Source organism: Acyrthosiphon pisum, chromosome A2 (genome assembly GCF_005508785.2).
Source record: "Acyrthosiphon pisum isolate AL4f chromosome A2, pea_aphid_22Mar2018_4r6ur, whole genome shotgun sequence".
Lineage (NCBI taxonomy): Eukaryota > Metazoa > Arthropoda > Insecta > Hemiptera > Aphididae > Acyrthosiphon > Acyrthosiphon pisum.
Window position 1 is genome coordinate 19,357,115 of NC_042495.1, and position 17,285 is coordinate 19,374,399.

Here is a 17,285-nt window from a genome sequence, read left to right on the forward strand (position 1 = left end):
TGGAAAAATCTTCTATAAAATATAATTATTCATATAAAAAAATCCTAACAATTTAATGCAAGGATTCTCATAAATTGATCTTACAACGGCCTTAAAACACTAAAAATACATTTGCACATCATTTATGCACTACACCTAACAAATTAAAATTTTATAAAATTTTAGTTCCCTAATATGGTGTAGGTATTATACTAATACAAACAATAATAATTGTTATTCGAAAATATAATTTTGTATATCTATTATTATTTACTAAATACCTACAACTAAACTAAAAATAAACATATGATTACATACTGAGTGCCTATAATAAAATATTATATATGAAAATTGAACCTTTATTACGAATACTTATCATTTACACAGACCATAAGAAAAAATAAATTAAAAAATTAAAAAATGAAAGAACACATCATTGCATAGTTAATACAGTCATCGATCTTCTCATAAACTAAAATCTAAAATATATCCAATAGGTACATTTAAAATTAACATATCAAATCATTATTATTAATTTCGTACTCAGCAGCATTCGGAGAAGCTGATATACTTGGAATTTTACAAATCTCGTTGGTAGTATAGTTGATATTGACATACCTACTGTATACATTTGATGCATTTACTGTGTACCTTTATGTTAACTCTAAAATCTACTAATCACATTTTTATTTAACCATAGATCTAGGGAGAATACAAGCACACGGTCTTTTTGTCACACACAGTATCGCGCAAATCATAGTCAACTAACAAGTCGCAATAAAAATATAATAACTATCAATTTCGTTTATCGAGCAGCAATTATTAGAAACACAGTTAAAGTTTAAAAATAACCCATAGTTGATTTTTTACGATCACGCACACGGTCTTTTTGACTGTTTATTAATACGTAATGTCTGGTAATGAACTTTGAACACTTCTATATTACCAACATCAGATCGTATACAGTTAGTAGTTGTATCTAATTTTAGTTTATCACCTAATTAGAAGGTACCTAGGTTGGATTAGGTTAATATTTCGTATTTTGGAAACAATGAACAAAATTCTAAAAGCCCAGTCTTTTTGACCGTGAAGCGTGTGCTCTAGGGTTAATGATTCATAAAATACAATATGCTTTTTATCTTTGACAAATAATTTTATTCACACGCATGATTCAGAGTGCAACCGAAGATAATTGGTGTTTGCTTAGTCTTCTTTCGAAGAAGTTTGTCTTTCCTTGTTGAGAAGTAAGTTCCATGAATGGATGGGTTTGACGACCAGTAAACCTATAATTTACATATTTAATTAAATTTGATACCTAATTAATATTATTATGATCAATAAATGTACGTACTGTAGGAACCCCGATTCTTTTAACAGCCCATCAGCAAAATCTTCAATATGTATCTTTTCACAGCTTTTGCCGACCATTCTGACAGATGAAGCGTTTGTCAAAAAAAATCTTGTACAATAGTTAGAACTTCACAAATGATTTGTGTGATAACAGCTGGAGGTTGCTTTTGATCCAATTGTTTAGAATAAGACACAGGCAAAATATGTGTGTAAACTCTAAAAACATTATGATAATAAAATATGTGATACAATGTTTTTAGTAAGTATGTGGAAAGTAAATATTTAAATTTTTGAGCGGAGTATTTTTGAATTAAGATTTAATTTTACTATTAACATTGAAATCTAGCAATAACCGTTGCTTGTAAACAACCGTTAAGTGTAAGTCACATCTACTAAGTACTAAACAACAACACATGGACAGTGGACCTGAAAGATATGAGTTATATATAAATGTAATATTATATATAAAATAAACAATTCATATTAATCTATGCCAATAATTAAGGTGTACAACTTATTAGTTTGTATCTATATAGAATTTTAGATGTTTACAATGTTAACATGTTTCCACACTTCAATAGAACTTTATTTTGTATCAAGTTGCCACTTACTCGCAATGTCCCAAAATATAGATCCAATTGTCATAACAATCAGATCAATAGTGACAAGTTCAAAATAACTTTTTGTTTCTAAAAAACAAATGTAGTTGATAACCGTATATTATTATAATTTTATCAATTATGTATGAGTCTTATTAAAATTACAGTAAATAAAGAAAATTAATAACTTCAATGTAATCCCATCAAAATGTGTTATCCCTATAGTTATGTCAAAAAGAGTAAAATTGTTTTAAAAATTGAAAGGTGCATAGAAAATGCTAAAAACCTGTTTTTCCTAATGTATTTGAAAACACCTGAGAATTTTCAATTTTTACCTGTCATCCAACTAGATTCACTTTCCTTCACAGTCCAAACTAGTTATGTGTTACTTCGCAATTTAAATATGTTGAGGCTCTCTGCGTTATTGAAATTGGATTCTTGCTCAGCAAAATTGTATTGCCTGAAAAATTAAAACTTTGTTAAAAATATGTCGTTGCACCATTTGCTTTCTCTCTTTGAATAACGAGCAACATGCAAGTGTGAGTACAGTAGATCCAATTTTGTACTGTTAGCTTTAATGATATGACATAATATTATAATCAAACTTACAGGTAAAAATATTTTTCAAGGAACCTTATAGAGAAGGAAGCACTAAGCATTTATTTGTATTTTATTTTTAAAACAAGTTATGGATATTATAAGATTGTAACTGTTATATTAAATAAGACCACAAATGTACAATACAATAAATATATGTTAGACATGCGGCGTGTGCAAAAGTGTGGGACAATCTCACGCTAGGCCTAACCGCAGGTAACCATATGTGTGAAGTATAGAAGAGACAGGTATTGACCCAACGAGAGAGGCTGATGGACAAGTTCATCAGACAGGCAGCCGGCCTCAATCAGAACAGTCACTAAAGCTAAATACTTAGAAACAACTCGCTAACTTACAGTTTAATCATTAATTATTTGGACTTAGAACATTTTAATACATATAATTATTGTATTTTAGTATAAATAAATACAAGTCATACCATCATTTTTGTGACTTTATTTCAAAATACTTCCATCACTTCTACTGTACTAGTTGAGCACGTTACATCAAGCACAAAATTAGATATTATACAATGTGTCTCGTGGACAGGTGGGTATGTTAGTTAATGGCACAGTAAAATAATTTTAAAATAAAAACCTATCAACAATATTCTCACCTTTAAGTTTCATACATCGCTCCAATATTGTATGGCTTCATCTGAGCCACCAGAATTATCTTCAAGAAAGTCAACACATTGGCTCGACTTCCTTGTTCCTTGTATCTAGTACATCATATATTTAGTTTTGAAAACCATAATAAGTATAATCCACTATATGAACTAAAAACAATAAACCACTAAGTAACTTTTGGTTTTGGCAAACATTTAAAATAGACTTGAGTAATATACTTACATAAGTGTGTGTGAATTAGACATTATTAAGTTTCTCAGGCTTTTCTGGGTGAATTAAAATCATCAACTGTAACGTCTCCAAATATTTTATTTGTCTGTTCATTTTCTTCAAACTCATCGTTCGAGAAATATAATTTATTGAAAATGTCAAGTTGTAAAAATATCTGAATATCTAATTCATGATTTATATTAAAAGGTTTTACCTCTTAGATGATTATTAGTCGTGCTCGGAGTAGTATTTTATATTGTTTATTTTACTTCTCTATCCCAGACAAGTGGTTTGGATTAAGTTTTGTGACATCCTCTGTCCACTATATACTGAGCCTTGTTTATAATCACTGATTATGAAACGATTACCGCAGATTCTTACTCCGGATGGAAATTGGGATAATTCGATGATGTTTAGCCACTATTTCCTTCTATTTTCATTTTTTGGAAATCTATATTAGTGAAAAAATTTGCAAATTATACTGACCCCATATTATTAATTAAGAAATATAATCAGTACCTACAACTAGAAAATAATACTTACAAATTAAAATTAACGTAATGTGTTATGTGGCGAGGCGATACTTTGGATTTCTCACTAAAAAGAATACACTTATGCATGGTAATTGTTAACCAAAACGTATGAATACAACTCTGTACGAATGTGGTCTGTATTTCTGTTCAAATTTCAAATACATAACCGAATGGTCCGAATGATTCAATTAAAAAGTCGGCGAACAATAAAATAATATTGTGTTGTTATTCATTTGATAACAATTATTACTATCTTAGTGATAAGTCAGAACGGTAATCTATTGGAGGTACTTTTGTGGGCCGATGTGACGGACATTTAAATTTTACCGTAGTCCGTAACATCGGGAACGCTGCCATCGTGACCACGATTTAAATGCTTATAAAAAAAAATTGTGTCTATGTATTATTAATATTTTTCAACTGCTATTTAAGCAATAGGTATATTAGGAGCCTTGCATTAAATTTTCACGCTTTTTTACCCAAAAAATAAAATTTTATTGATATTTAAAAATTGTAAAAATTGAAAACTGACAATGTCCGTAGACACCTTAAAAAGAGTCAAAATATTTTCAAAAGTGTATGGTGAATAGAAAATGAAAATTTAAATATTCAGTAAAATATTGATGTATCTACAGTGTTTCGTAAGAAGAAAAATTTTTATGAATTCTCAACTCAAACTGCAAATAATTTGCTAATTTTCGTGAATTCTCGGTATTTTATATGCTTATAAAAAAGACTGTGACTAAGGATGTTTAATATTTTTCAAATGTCATTGTAACAATATAGTAGGTATAGGTACTCCACATATAATTATTTCAACATTATCGAGGTGGGTACTTATATAGTACTTCAAAAATAACACATGCTATAACTGACAACGCAAGTAATTTTGCGAAAGCGTTTCGGACATTCTCAATCACATTGTGTGAATAATCAAATACTTACGATGTACCTATAGGTAATTTATCCAGTGATTCAGATTCTAATACAATTGGTGAAAATGGAGATGGTGAATAAGATGACGAATGTTGTGAAATTCAACATGTTACAGATCTATATCCTTTACTTCCTGAAGGATCAAATGAACATTCTGAAGATATTAGTATTTGCCTGCCTGATCATATGAAGTGTTGTGCTCATACCCTGAATTCTGGTTTGTACGATTAGCTAGGTATTCAAAATATTTTATTTTTACAAGTTTTAATAATCATATTTTCTTCGACGTATATCGCTATATATATTACATTATATATAATTAATTATTTTGTGAGATACATTTAAACATTTAAAAATTTAAATTTAATAGTATGTCTACGGTGTACACGCGCTAATTGCCTCCATGACGTCACCTCCAATCGATGTATAGTTTTGTTTATGCAGGCTTCTTCTTTAATGTGCGGCTGATCACTCGTCGGTGAATAATCATTTTTTTAACTTCGTATAACCAGACATTTTTTCATTATTTGGACTACTATAGTTCACCAATAAACTTAAAATTAAAAAAAAAAAGTGGGTAAGTGGATGTCACTCTGCTGTAGGTACGCTAGGTTACAAGTGGGTCACTGTAATAGATGATGTTAAATTTGAATTCAATGATATAATATCATTGTATAAGAAAAACGATTCTGATCGAAAACGGTCAGTCAACCTACTATGATAGCTGACTATTAAGGTGACTAAAGTAATTTATATATAATTTATTTAGGTGGAACCTTGTATTAAATTTTCAATTTTTAGCTATGAAAGTTGAACATTTTATACATTTTTAACTACAAAATAATTATTACATTTTAAATTTAATAAATTTTGTCAAAATTCGAACTTTAAATGCTTATAAAAAAAAATTGTGCCTATGTATTTTTAATATTTTTAAACTGATATTGTAACAATATATCAGAGGTCTTGCATCAAATTTTCACACTTTTTTACCCAACAAATAAAATTTTATTGATATTTATAGAAAAAAAAAATAAAAAATTGAAAACCGACAATGTCTGTAATCAGCTCAAAAAGAGTCAAATTATTTCAAAATCTTATCGTGTATAGGAAATGCTAATATAAACATTCAGTGAAGTTATCAAGTATCTACAGTCATTCGTTTTTTAATTACAATAAGATAAGTAAATCGTCACACTAGGAATTTCAAACGCTCATAAACATTTTATTTGACTTTCTTGTAAGACATAATTCTTTTTTTGAAAAAGGTAGACAAACTTATGAGAAATCCTATATTATATTTTCAAATCTTAGATTTAAAAACAAAAATTTTTTATGAATTTCTAACTCAAAATTATTTGGACATTTTCGTCATTTTTACGTATTTTGTCAATATTTGAACTTTAGATGCTTATAAAAAAAATTGTGACAATGGATTTATAATTTTTTTACATCTGCCTTTGAAACAATAAACTAGAAGCCTTCTAGTGAATTTTCAAGTTTTTTTAACCAACAAATAAAATTTGGCCAAATGGCCAAAATGTAAAATAAAAAATGATTTATAAAAAAATAATTTAATAAGCTAAAAAATGTAAAATAAAATAAAATAATGAATTATCGCGTTTTTATTAATCATCAATTATGTCATACGAATAAATATATAAAATATTCAATTGTTTTCACGACGAAATATTTCCACTGGGAGATCACATATCTATTTATGTGTAGACCTATAGGTCATTATCGAACATAATATTGTCCATAAATTATATAGACTGGGTACAAAATATCGTAAATTCAAATAAATAACGTATAACTGATTGCTAACGATACAATACGATTAATGTCAGATGACTAACATAATATAAATATTATGCTAACGACTTTGATGGACATTTTTTATGACTAAAAAATTATATCGATGCATATTATGTATTTTCATATACGACTTTTTTAAGGGACATATAATATACATATATAATGAAAAAAAAAAAGCAGGGCTTGAAACCGATTGAAATAATTTTGGTTTCGGTTTCGATTTTGTATACCGGTTTTTAATTTTTACGATTTATGTTTCAATTTTTCAATACCGGTATTAGGAAATTTTGGTTTCGGTTTCGATTTTGTATACCGGTTTTGAAATTTTACGATTTCGGTTTCAACTTAACAATACCGGTATTAAGAAATTTCGGTTTCGGTTTCGGTTTTGAATACCGGTTTCAAACATATCTAACTCCAACTGACGTGACATACACAATATATTTAATGTTAATAATATCGAAAAACTGCATATAAATCATTTACTTTTATTACTATATAAATATAAGTACCTTATTAGAAAACCAGCACATAATATTGGTACCAGATTAAAAGAAAAGACTAATGTAAATAGGTACTCCTATATGTGAAAAATTTTTTGGTATGATGTCACCTTTAAATGCAGGTATAAATTTACTCCGTAGTAAAAATATTAATATCGACTCGTTCCAAACTTTTATTGAGCTTAATGTTTATATTAAACATTTAGATTAACTAATTTAAAATGTTAGTTCATAGTATTTAGTTAACCTGTTATTCATTATATCTCTTTTTATTATTACATTTTGTTATTAAGAATCATCTAACCTAAAACAAGTATACTTATATGTAGGGTCAGAAAAAAAACATTATATTTAAAATTAAAATTGTATCTTGTGTTTCTGGAATAAAGTTATTATTATTATTATTATTATTAATTCCTAGCTGGCGGAGTACATTTTCTTTTAAATATTCATTCTATTTCATCAAAAATCAGATTTAAGTTATCAATTGTTGATGTCTTGTATAATCAATAAGTTGCTTTTTTTAAACACAGTGCCAACTTATGAGGTTAATTATTACCTCTATATACTTTGGTTGAAACATTTTTAACCTAACACATGGACTTTAACTTTAAAATTAAATAAATTTATATTAAAGTAAAAACAGTGTAAAAAATAATAATGTAATTTATTTAGTATTTTTTAAATACCTACGATAACTAGAAATGTTAGGTGTAGGGCAGATATAATAAGTGATTACTTTAAAATAAAAACTTGCAACACATATGGAGATCTACTTTTATTTATCTCAAAATAGTTATAATAAAATATTAGCAACTTAGTTTTCTTAAAGAGCTTTCGAGGTACATTATTTTTATCCTTCCAATAATAAAATATTTTTAAAATACAAAAACAAGAATCAAATACTCATGTACTTTTAGTTTAGATTTTGAGCAAGACAGCAAGTTTTTACATGTGTAACTTTTTTTTCAAAATAACTTAACATAGAGAAAGTAATAATTAGTAAAAGCATTTCTGTTTAAAGCATATTTAGAATGAGATACAATAACTGAAATCAGAATGTGTACATTAATTCATATAACATCATAGGAACAAGACCATTAATTCATCATGTTGGCATTTAACAAAATCAATTAATATCCAAAGGTTATATATGTACAAAAATTTAGTATGAATAAAAAGATCAAGTTCAGATATCATAAATTATCATTCGAACTAGACAAGAATTCAACATTAATTGATCATCAATAATTAATATAATTATATAGTACCTATTCAAAATTATAACCTGCATTTTTAAATACAAATATAAATGCTTGTTATTAAATAAATAAAACAATTTATTTAAATTCATGCAACCTTTGGGCAAAAAATTTAATTTCAATTTTTTTTTTGTTGAGTAAATTTAGTAAGTGTTTAATAAAACGTTTAATATATATACACACATGTGGAGATTTACAACATTAATATTCCTCAAATAATTTGAATAAAATAACTAATAAACTATTTTTAAAGAGCTTCTGAAGTATTTTTTATTTTCATGGACAACCATTTTTCGCAATAATTTAATGGATCAATAGACAATAGTCATAACCCAAAACCCTGATTAAGAGCATTGTCAAGTAGAATCAGTGTCTAAGTGTTTTGTTGAATTGTTAATTTGGAAAGAAACCCATTTAGAGATCCACTAAACTTATATTCTTCAAAGCATATAAGTCTCACTTGACTCCCACAGTGGTACTATGAATTCACAAAGTAACAACATGCAAATTAACCTTTTAAAAATGTAAATCGGTAGTACCTAATAAAGATCAGTCACAATATTATACACTTTATACATATTTTAAATATGTAAATCGCTGTGCAGATTTAGTAAGTGTTAATAAAACGTATTATTTTCAAACACAATATGTGGAGATCTGCTCAGTTTTATAAATTAAAAAGCAAAACGGCTATTAAACAACAGCGCAGAGCTTTTTGAGGATAACATTGTTAAATATAATGAAAACAAAGAAATGTTTAGATTAATGTCACAGGACTGTGTAGGTATAAGGTATAACCACTTAACACTCTTGATCAATCAGTCATATTTTACATTTACCTACCTACTTGAATACCTAAGATAATGTTTAAGATTTTATGTGAAATACAATATTATTATAGAATATCACGTTAATAAAGTTATCGATTGGCAGATTGATGCACAAATCGCAGACAAATCGTTCGCTGTCATACACTAACCGTGGAAACTGCCTACCGTTTCTTAAGACGGAACGTCTGCCAGCAAACAAATCGGGGGAAAAAAACCCTCTATAGGCACTAACGCACACACACACACTACACACACAAACACAGACGAAACTCCATAGTGTTATAACATTATAGTGAGCAGTGAGCACTGAGCAGGCACTTTAGCACAGAACAAGGTATATTATAATCTATTCAGAATAAGAATTCCCACTCGCTTGACGAAAACTTGTCTTGTTCGCGCATGTCTGTTGCCACCAGTTGGCGCTGATGTTTGCTGTGCCGACGTGCAGCAGGCGAACAATAATATCGCGCCGTTTTCACGAAGAATTGTCTACGACGTAGGCATTGAGTTCGGTGCAGAACAATAAGGTAAAAGTACAAGAAACATGGTAAAGAAAAAACTAATATACATTATAACATGATAGGTAATCAGGGGCGGACTTACCATTTTTCCGCCCCTAGGCATTACAACACTGGCGCCCCGTACATTGGCTTGCTCCCACGGGAGGGGGGAGGGGGGTAATGTTCCACGAAATAAAACAAAACTATAAAAATTGTATTTAGGTATTTTTATATTTATACATACCAACTAAACAAATAAATATTAATACAATGTTGCATACCTAGGTAAATTTGTACGCTTGTACAATAATTAAATCATAAATATTTAATCATAATAATCATTTTGCGCCTTGATTTATCTGTAGCAAAATTATCTATGATTTGGTGGTGGGCACTCTAGTCCCTATAATCGTAATCGATTAGCAGATTTCTGAGAAGTATGCAGCATGCACAATATCAGTAATATAAGTATCGCAATGTTTATTATTATTAGCTACTTTCATCTAATTTCCAGAATTTAATTCCAGTATTCTAAGAACAGACTAGTTTTGGTGGCCACGCGCCTGCGCCCCGCGTACACTTATTACGATGCCTGGTGCGGGGTGAGGCGGATCATTCTGGTCAATATCAAATAATTCACTTGCCAAGCACTGTGCGAGCTGCCCCCTGCCTAGCTAGAAGAGCGGCTATATCCAATGTACCCGGCGGCCCGAGGCAGTATATTTAACTGCCTTGGCTGGCGTTTTGCGCATGCGCCATTCACAATATTGTATGTGTTTGCGCCGCACACCCTTATGCCACCTCCGGTTCATTAACATGGGCAGCTGCCTCGTCGAGTGTCGATGTCAAACCTCTAACGGTTGCGGCGCGGCGTCGCCGGTCGCAGGATTGAACGGCAAGGTTATTATAGCTTATAAATTAAAACCCTACTGCAACGTGACTACGTGAGCCATTCTCCACAGTTTCATGCAAGTTGAACACAAAAAAAAATTAATATAAAATATAACTTTATGTAAATATATAATTATGAAATTATGAAAAACTAAAAAGTAAAAACTAACTAAAAAATTGCGCCCTAGGCACGTGCCCTGGTGGCCTATGGGTAAATCCGCCCCTGTAGGTAATAATAATTATTACGATATTGTTATTATAATCGTCTGTATGCACGGCGGCGGCTGTCGACAGCGACGGCAGCCTTCGACAAGTGGCGGCCAATCAGAGCGCAGCCCACACTCGCCAGGGTAAGGCACCAAATAGATACATTAGCCAGCGGGTCTGACCCTGACGGCTGCCGGCGGCTCCGTTGCGTGCGCGAAGGTGGGAATAATTCCTACTCTGAATAGAGTATAGGTGTTAATGTATTATGGTTTGTTATCGTTGTGACAAATTATTATTACTTGAATTCAAACCACGATGTCTGATAATAATATTATGTGCCATACCCTAATAATAATTGTCATGACAACATTGAAAACCGATAGGCGTGTCGGCAACTTTTTGATACGCGTCATGACAAAATCCATTTTGTCACGATAAGCCATAGCTGATGGTACAATAATTGTCACGGACTATAAGTATATATCCAAAGTCCGTGATAATTGTGTGGAACAATATCGTTCTATACGCGGTTTAGGGTATATCTTAAACCGTGGTTTTATATTGTTTCTATATTGTGATACGGCCACGACCATAATATAGTGACCTATAAAGAAGTTGTCTACACGGCGCGACCCCGTGACTATTGGCTGGTTCGCCGCGTCAGCCGAGTAATAATTTACCGAGCCGATCAATTTGAGGCGATTGTCGACCACAATGGCTGGGATACTCGTATTGTTTCCGAGATACCTTTGACCAGTGGTTCTAGTGGTGGGCAACAAAACATCGATATTTACATACGATCGATGTTATGTCATCAATATATCGTTAGATCAAGACCGATGTTTATCTTCAACAATAATATTATATTGATTGAAATATCGATTTTCAGAATTCAAATGAATGTTCTCTGCTTATTCTCTTTTTTTTTGTCATGTATTGTGCCTTTCGTTTTTCGTTCGTTTTTGTTTTAGACACACTGTGCGAGTAGTTATCAGAAGCGCAATCTAAAATCCATCATATTGATGACATTTTTTTTTTTTTTTAATAATAAAACTATCGTTTTGGTTAGGTGATAAGCTGGTGATTATTCGTGATAATATTAATATTAACCATGAACTATGAAATTCTGTAACCACGGTTGTAGATATCTTAATAAACCGTGCTCGTTCAATGAAATTACGTCAAGTGAACGATTGTGTAAAATCTTCTCGCTGCCGCACACGGACTGCCTCGTATTTCCGATTTCGTAACTTCTATTTTACCACGCTCGTCTGTTAAACGTACTTCCAGAATGCGACATGTACTCAACGCGACAACGCCCATTCTAGCGAATCGGATTTAGTCTTGATCTTAGACTTGAACCAATATTGAGATCTGTGAAGGTGCAGTGCAACGTCAAAACCTATACACTTTTCAACCAACAGGTACCCATCTAATTCAATCAACAATTTTATAGATGCAAATCTATTGTAAGTCACGAGTGTTTGTTCTTATGTTTTGCCGTATTACAAAAATTTTACTTTGGGTGGTAATAGGCATTACTTGTTTTGCCAATCGGTATCCGTCTCCCAGAATTATAGCTCGTTAGTCATGTTGCTCGAACTACACTAATTTCCTGGATAAACATTCGTAAAATTATGTAAATTACCTAGTCTGAACAATACCAAAATATGTTTGAAAACTTAGTTTAAGTTGTGAAATATTCAGTAATAAGTTTTCGTTTTAATTTTCATAATACATCATATAACTATTGGTCCAGTTTCTACTACCCTAGTACCTATACTCTGTTCAGCGAGAGGGCATGCCGATTATGAACATCCCTCCACGTCGCCATACTATCGAAACCAATGGTAAGCTGTTACGTGGGGGAAACAGTTTTCGTCAGTGCGCGGCGCGGTCTCTTGCTGAACAGATTATACCTAGTTACTTATATATTGGAACACTACCTTATGTTTTCTGTTGAAACTAGATCACTAAAATTTAAAAATTATACTTAGTCACACAATTATCGACAAATTTAACGAATTAACTACTATAAATAATTCAATAACATTTACTTTGTTATTTATAAATTTCAATTATATTACTCATAGGTTCAAAGGCAGATAATTGACACATGAAGTTATTTATTACGGCAATAGGGCATTATGCATAAAACTTAAATGCCAATTAATGTTTGACTCATGAGTACTTAGCATTAGTACAATTTGGTACTTAAATGTTTTGTATAATATTATATAATATATATATTATATTAATTATTATTTTAATCATTAATTTTCCTTTTCAAGCAAAAATGTTAGCATCTTGTTCATTATGTGACGATTATTTCACCGGAATTCATCCTGAATCAATTCATACAACATATTGTGGTCATGTTTTCCACTACGAATGTCTCATGACATGGATTCAAAGGTATTACTAAAGTTTGAATTCAGTGATTCTTTAAAAAGTATATTATAATTGTAATTTTATGAGTATTTCAGATACCTATCTACTATTTTTGGTGTTTGTTTTTCAGCTTAAGGTATCATATGCATTGGCGCTCGTAGTGGGAGGGAGGCATTATCCCCCTGGCTTATTGGACATTTAATTTAAATAGAGTATAGTATGATAAATAACTGTATAACAAATAGAAAGTATGTTATACAAAGAAAAATAGGTCACCATTATATAAAATCCTGTTAAACCAAATTAATAAAATATATTATGCTTAATGCATAGCAAACTTCCCCCTCCCCCTTAGTAAAATTTCTGTGGGCGCCTATGACCATATGATATTGATTTACATCATATTACTAGTAATTATAAGTAAATATACTTATAAGTTATAATGGTATATAAAATAATGATTCATAGTTGTACTTATAATATTCCTCCTTAAAATTGTATAACTATTATCTTACTTCTATAATTTTCAGATCGCAAACATGTCCACATTGTCTGTCAAAAGTAACCAAAATGCAAACTATTAAATTATATTTTCACAGCAATTCAAATTTAAGTATAAAAGAAGACATATCTTCACTGACACACCAAGTGCAATCACTTACATATGAAAATACTCTGAAGGAAGAAGAAATAAAAAAATTGTTAACTATAACCAAAAAAGATAAAGAAAAAGTAGCTGCATTAAAGTAAAGAAAAATATTTAATTTATACTTTTTGTAAATAATATAGTTATTCATTATGTTTACCACTTTACAGGAAACATGTCAAAGATGTGCAAGACGAAATACGAGGCCATCAAACAATTGTATTCAGTTTGCAAGAAAGTGTGCGTTATTTTTTATCTGAATGCAAAAAATCTAATCGCTACAAACTTGAAGCTGAAGAATTAAAAAAAGATTTGGTTAAATACCAATCGTAAGACAATTTTTTATGATATAAAAAATTAATAATTTATGTAATATTCAAATTAAATTGCAGAATAAACAGTATATTATATGGAACAGTTGCGGATTCTCAAGAAGCTGTATCTTTGTTTAAAAAAAAGACTGATATTCAAACTCTATGTTTACTTATAACCTCTTTTAAAAAGTATGATATATTATTAAAAAAATTGTGTATTATTTAATAACTCAACTAATGTTTTGTAGAGAAATTCAGACTTTAAAAGAAAGTAATAGAGATTTAGAAACTAAGTTTTCACAATGTATCACTAAATACATGGAATTTAAAAGACATATTTTGTGCAATGTAAATTCAAAACAATCCATGAATGCCCAAGTAATGGAGTACGTAATATTTTGTTCAAGTATTTTAATCTTATAACAAATTGTTATTTTTAAATTTTAAAACATAAATTTTAAAGTGACTAAAAATGTGTTTTATAAATCTTACTTAAGAATCAGCCAAGTGTATATTAAGTTTTTGAATGCATTTAAATACATTTACAGTGCTTTATAACTTATTTTTCAGAAAATTGAAATCAGGAATTACTGATTTTGAAGCAGATATTGAAAGACTGCAAAAAAAATGTGAAAATTTAAAATCTTTGGTGCAAGCAAATGATGATACTCCAAGAAGAACTGAATTACGTAAAAGAATAGTATACGAAAGTCCAGCTCTTGATTTGTCCATTACTCCAAGTTTAGAAAAAGTACATTAAGTGATATCTATTATTTATTAAAGTGAACTCAATACTTAAGTATATTAAAATGTAAAATTGCAATAGAACATTGTTTTTAATATGAGAAAATTAGAAGTTTTGGTTAGATTAATAATATTGATACTATGTTGATTGAATGGTAATCATTTTTGATCAGTAATTTAATAACAATTTTCTAGGGTTCAAAAACAGTTATAAACTCTCCAGAAAATTCAGTTTCCTCAATGGAACAACCAAAAGGTCAATTAAAGCCACATATTAAAGAACAATCATCATCACAATGTGTAAATATATATATACTAATTATGAAATACTAAACACGTTTTTAAATATTTTTCTTGATTATTATATTCTTGTTAAGGTCAACACATTTATGCCAAAAAGTCCTCGAAGACCAATTGGATTTATGAGACCACCTTTAACTACTAAATCGGTAAGTGCAAATAATGTACCAAAATCTATGGTCGTTTCGAGTAGTTTAGATGAAGAAATGTATGATGGTCTTGCTTGTCGTTCGAAACCAGATGCGTACCCTAGCGGACAGAAACCAGTAACTAGAAAACGAAAATATAAAATAAATTAGTTTTTAATTTCAAAAAAAAAAACACCACCATCAATTAAAGGTAATAAAACTTTGGATAGTTTTGTATCTGCCGAAATTCTTTAATTATGTATAGCTTACTAAAAAAAAAAACATATTTATATAAGTGTAATTTTTTATACTATTTATTTGACAATATCAAATTATATTTAAATAACAATTTTAGAATTCTTATAAGTACATTAATAATGTTATTATTATTATTCTTTTTTTTTATTGGTGTATCTCTTTTTTAATTAATTAATAACAGTTTGTTGATAAAGCATAATTAAATTTAAATATGTATACATAAATTGCTCATTACCAATACAAATAATATTGTTGACTTAATAGTATTACATTTTGAACACACTTTGGTGTTTGGCTCCTATGAAAATAAAATAAAATATTAAAAGAATTGCAAAAATATTTCTACCATGAATAAATAATTACATAATATATTAAGATTTAATTAGTAACAAATATATTAGCTCTGGATGACTATATTATAACATCCTCCCAGTTTGCACCTATAAAATGATTTGAAATTCAGTTTGTTGTAACTATAATCTGTGATTATACCTGATGCGTTTTTATGCTCCACTTTAACACATTCACTGCGTGTCATAGTTTTGTATACTAGTTGTGACGCTGATAAAATTCTAGTTTTAAAAAATTTTCCTAAAAATTGAAAAATTAAAATATCAGTACGGTTTGCATTTGATTATTTGTTGAATTAATAGAAGATGCTGACAAAAAACCAAAAGTTTAATCCTAACGCTGACTACACTATAGTCCATTTGGCGTCATTCAGCATATGCGAACTATGTACAATGACGTGTTGACAGGATTAATACTCGATGACTTTCTGTATTTTTTACAACAATGAGAATTAAATTTGAATGGGCAATACGTTTTACAAAAAACGGCCTAATAAAATGTTCAGATGTACATTAAAGTACTACGTATTATGAATATTAGCCCCTCCCCATAATGTCTGCTATGTTTAACAGAAATAGTCACAGTACATGATCGTAAGTTTGATTTCAATGTTACTATAAATTCATACCATTGCAGTTTTCTGAACCTAACCTTATAGTAACTATAACAACTGTTGATCCAGCTGGCGGTGGAGCATCAAATCTTATCTTATCTAATCTATTGATTACACATTTCCTCAGAACACCTGTTGTTGTTTTCGTTCTAAAATAAAAGAATATTTACTAATATTGTGCATATTAGGTAGGAATAGTCAAAACAAGTAACAGTAAAAACCCAATGCATTATTTTTAAAAGCAATATCACCTTACAGCCGATGTTGTTTTATTTTCTACTTCTAATATTTGTTGTTCCTGCTTACAATGCCTTTTAAGTTTTTAATGGGTCTTACGTTAGTTTGAATACTACCTACATTACCTACATTAGACAAAAGTTGAAAAGCTTCAATAAATGCCTTGCTGTTGTTCGCTGTAGAGGATTGTAATAATCTTGGATCTTCAATTATAGCTTTATGAAATGTGTAAAGATTTTCAGGAGTGGCCTACAATATAAAAACTATTAAACATTACTAGTACTGATTATGAGGATGTCAGTGCACTATTTGTTTTCTCTCTCTGGCTCACACGCAACATAGACAAAACGCATTTGCGCAGAATCGCTTTTTTCTATATTTTTAAGTAATCTTAGAGTAAAATCACCCATTACAAAAAAGATAGAGAATAATATTTCTGATGGAATGACATATCAATTT

General features: G+C 29.7%; 1 protein-coding gene and 1 long non-coding RNA gene across 2 annotated transcripts; one reads left to right on the plus strand and one right to left on the minus strand.

Moving 5' to 3' along the window:
* Positions 1-244: 244 nt before the first annotated feature.
* Positions 245-4,237, minus strand: LOC100569847. Its single transcript, XR_510797.3, has 6 exons — positions 3,908-4,237; positions 3,377-3,815; positions 3,142-3,303; positions 2,264-2,388; positions 1,331-1,545; positions 245-1,262 (listed from the first exon to the last, which is right to left on the minus strand). It is a non-coding gene; the product is annotated as an uncharacterized LOC100569847 (long non-coding RNA).
* A 7,778-nt stretch (positions 4,238-12,015) lies between these two features.
* LOC100570099 (E3 ubiquitin-protein ligase TRAIP-like) lies at positions 12,016-15,693 on the plus strand. The gene is made up of 9 exons (XM_016805072.2): positions 12,016-12,268; positions 13,136-13,259; positions 13,766-13,981; positions 14,052-14,210; positions 14,274-14,384; positions 14,444-14,581; positions 14,766-14,946; positions 15,135-15,239; positions 15,317-15,693. The coding sequence occupies exons 2-9, from the start codon at positions 13,141-13,143 to the stop codon at positions 15,536-15,538; spliced, it is 1,251 nt and encodes a 416-aa protein (XP_016660561.1). The 5' UTR covers positions 12,016-12,268; positions 13,136-13,140; the 3' UTR covers positions 15,539-15,693.
* Positions 15,694-17,285: the final 1,592 nt, after the last annotated feature.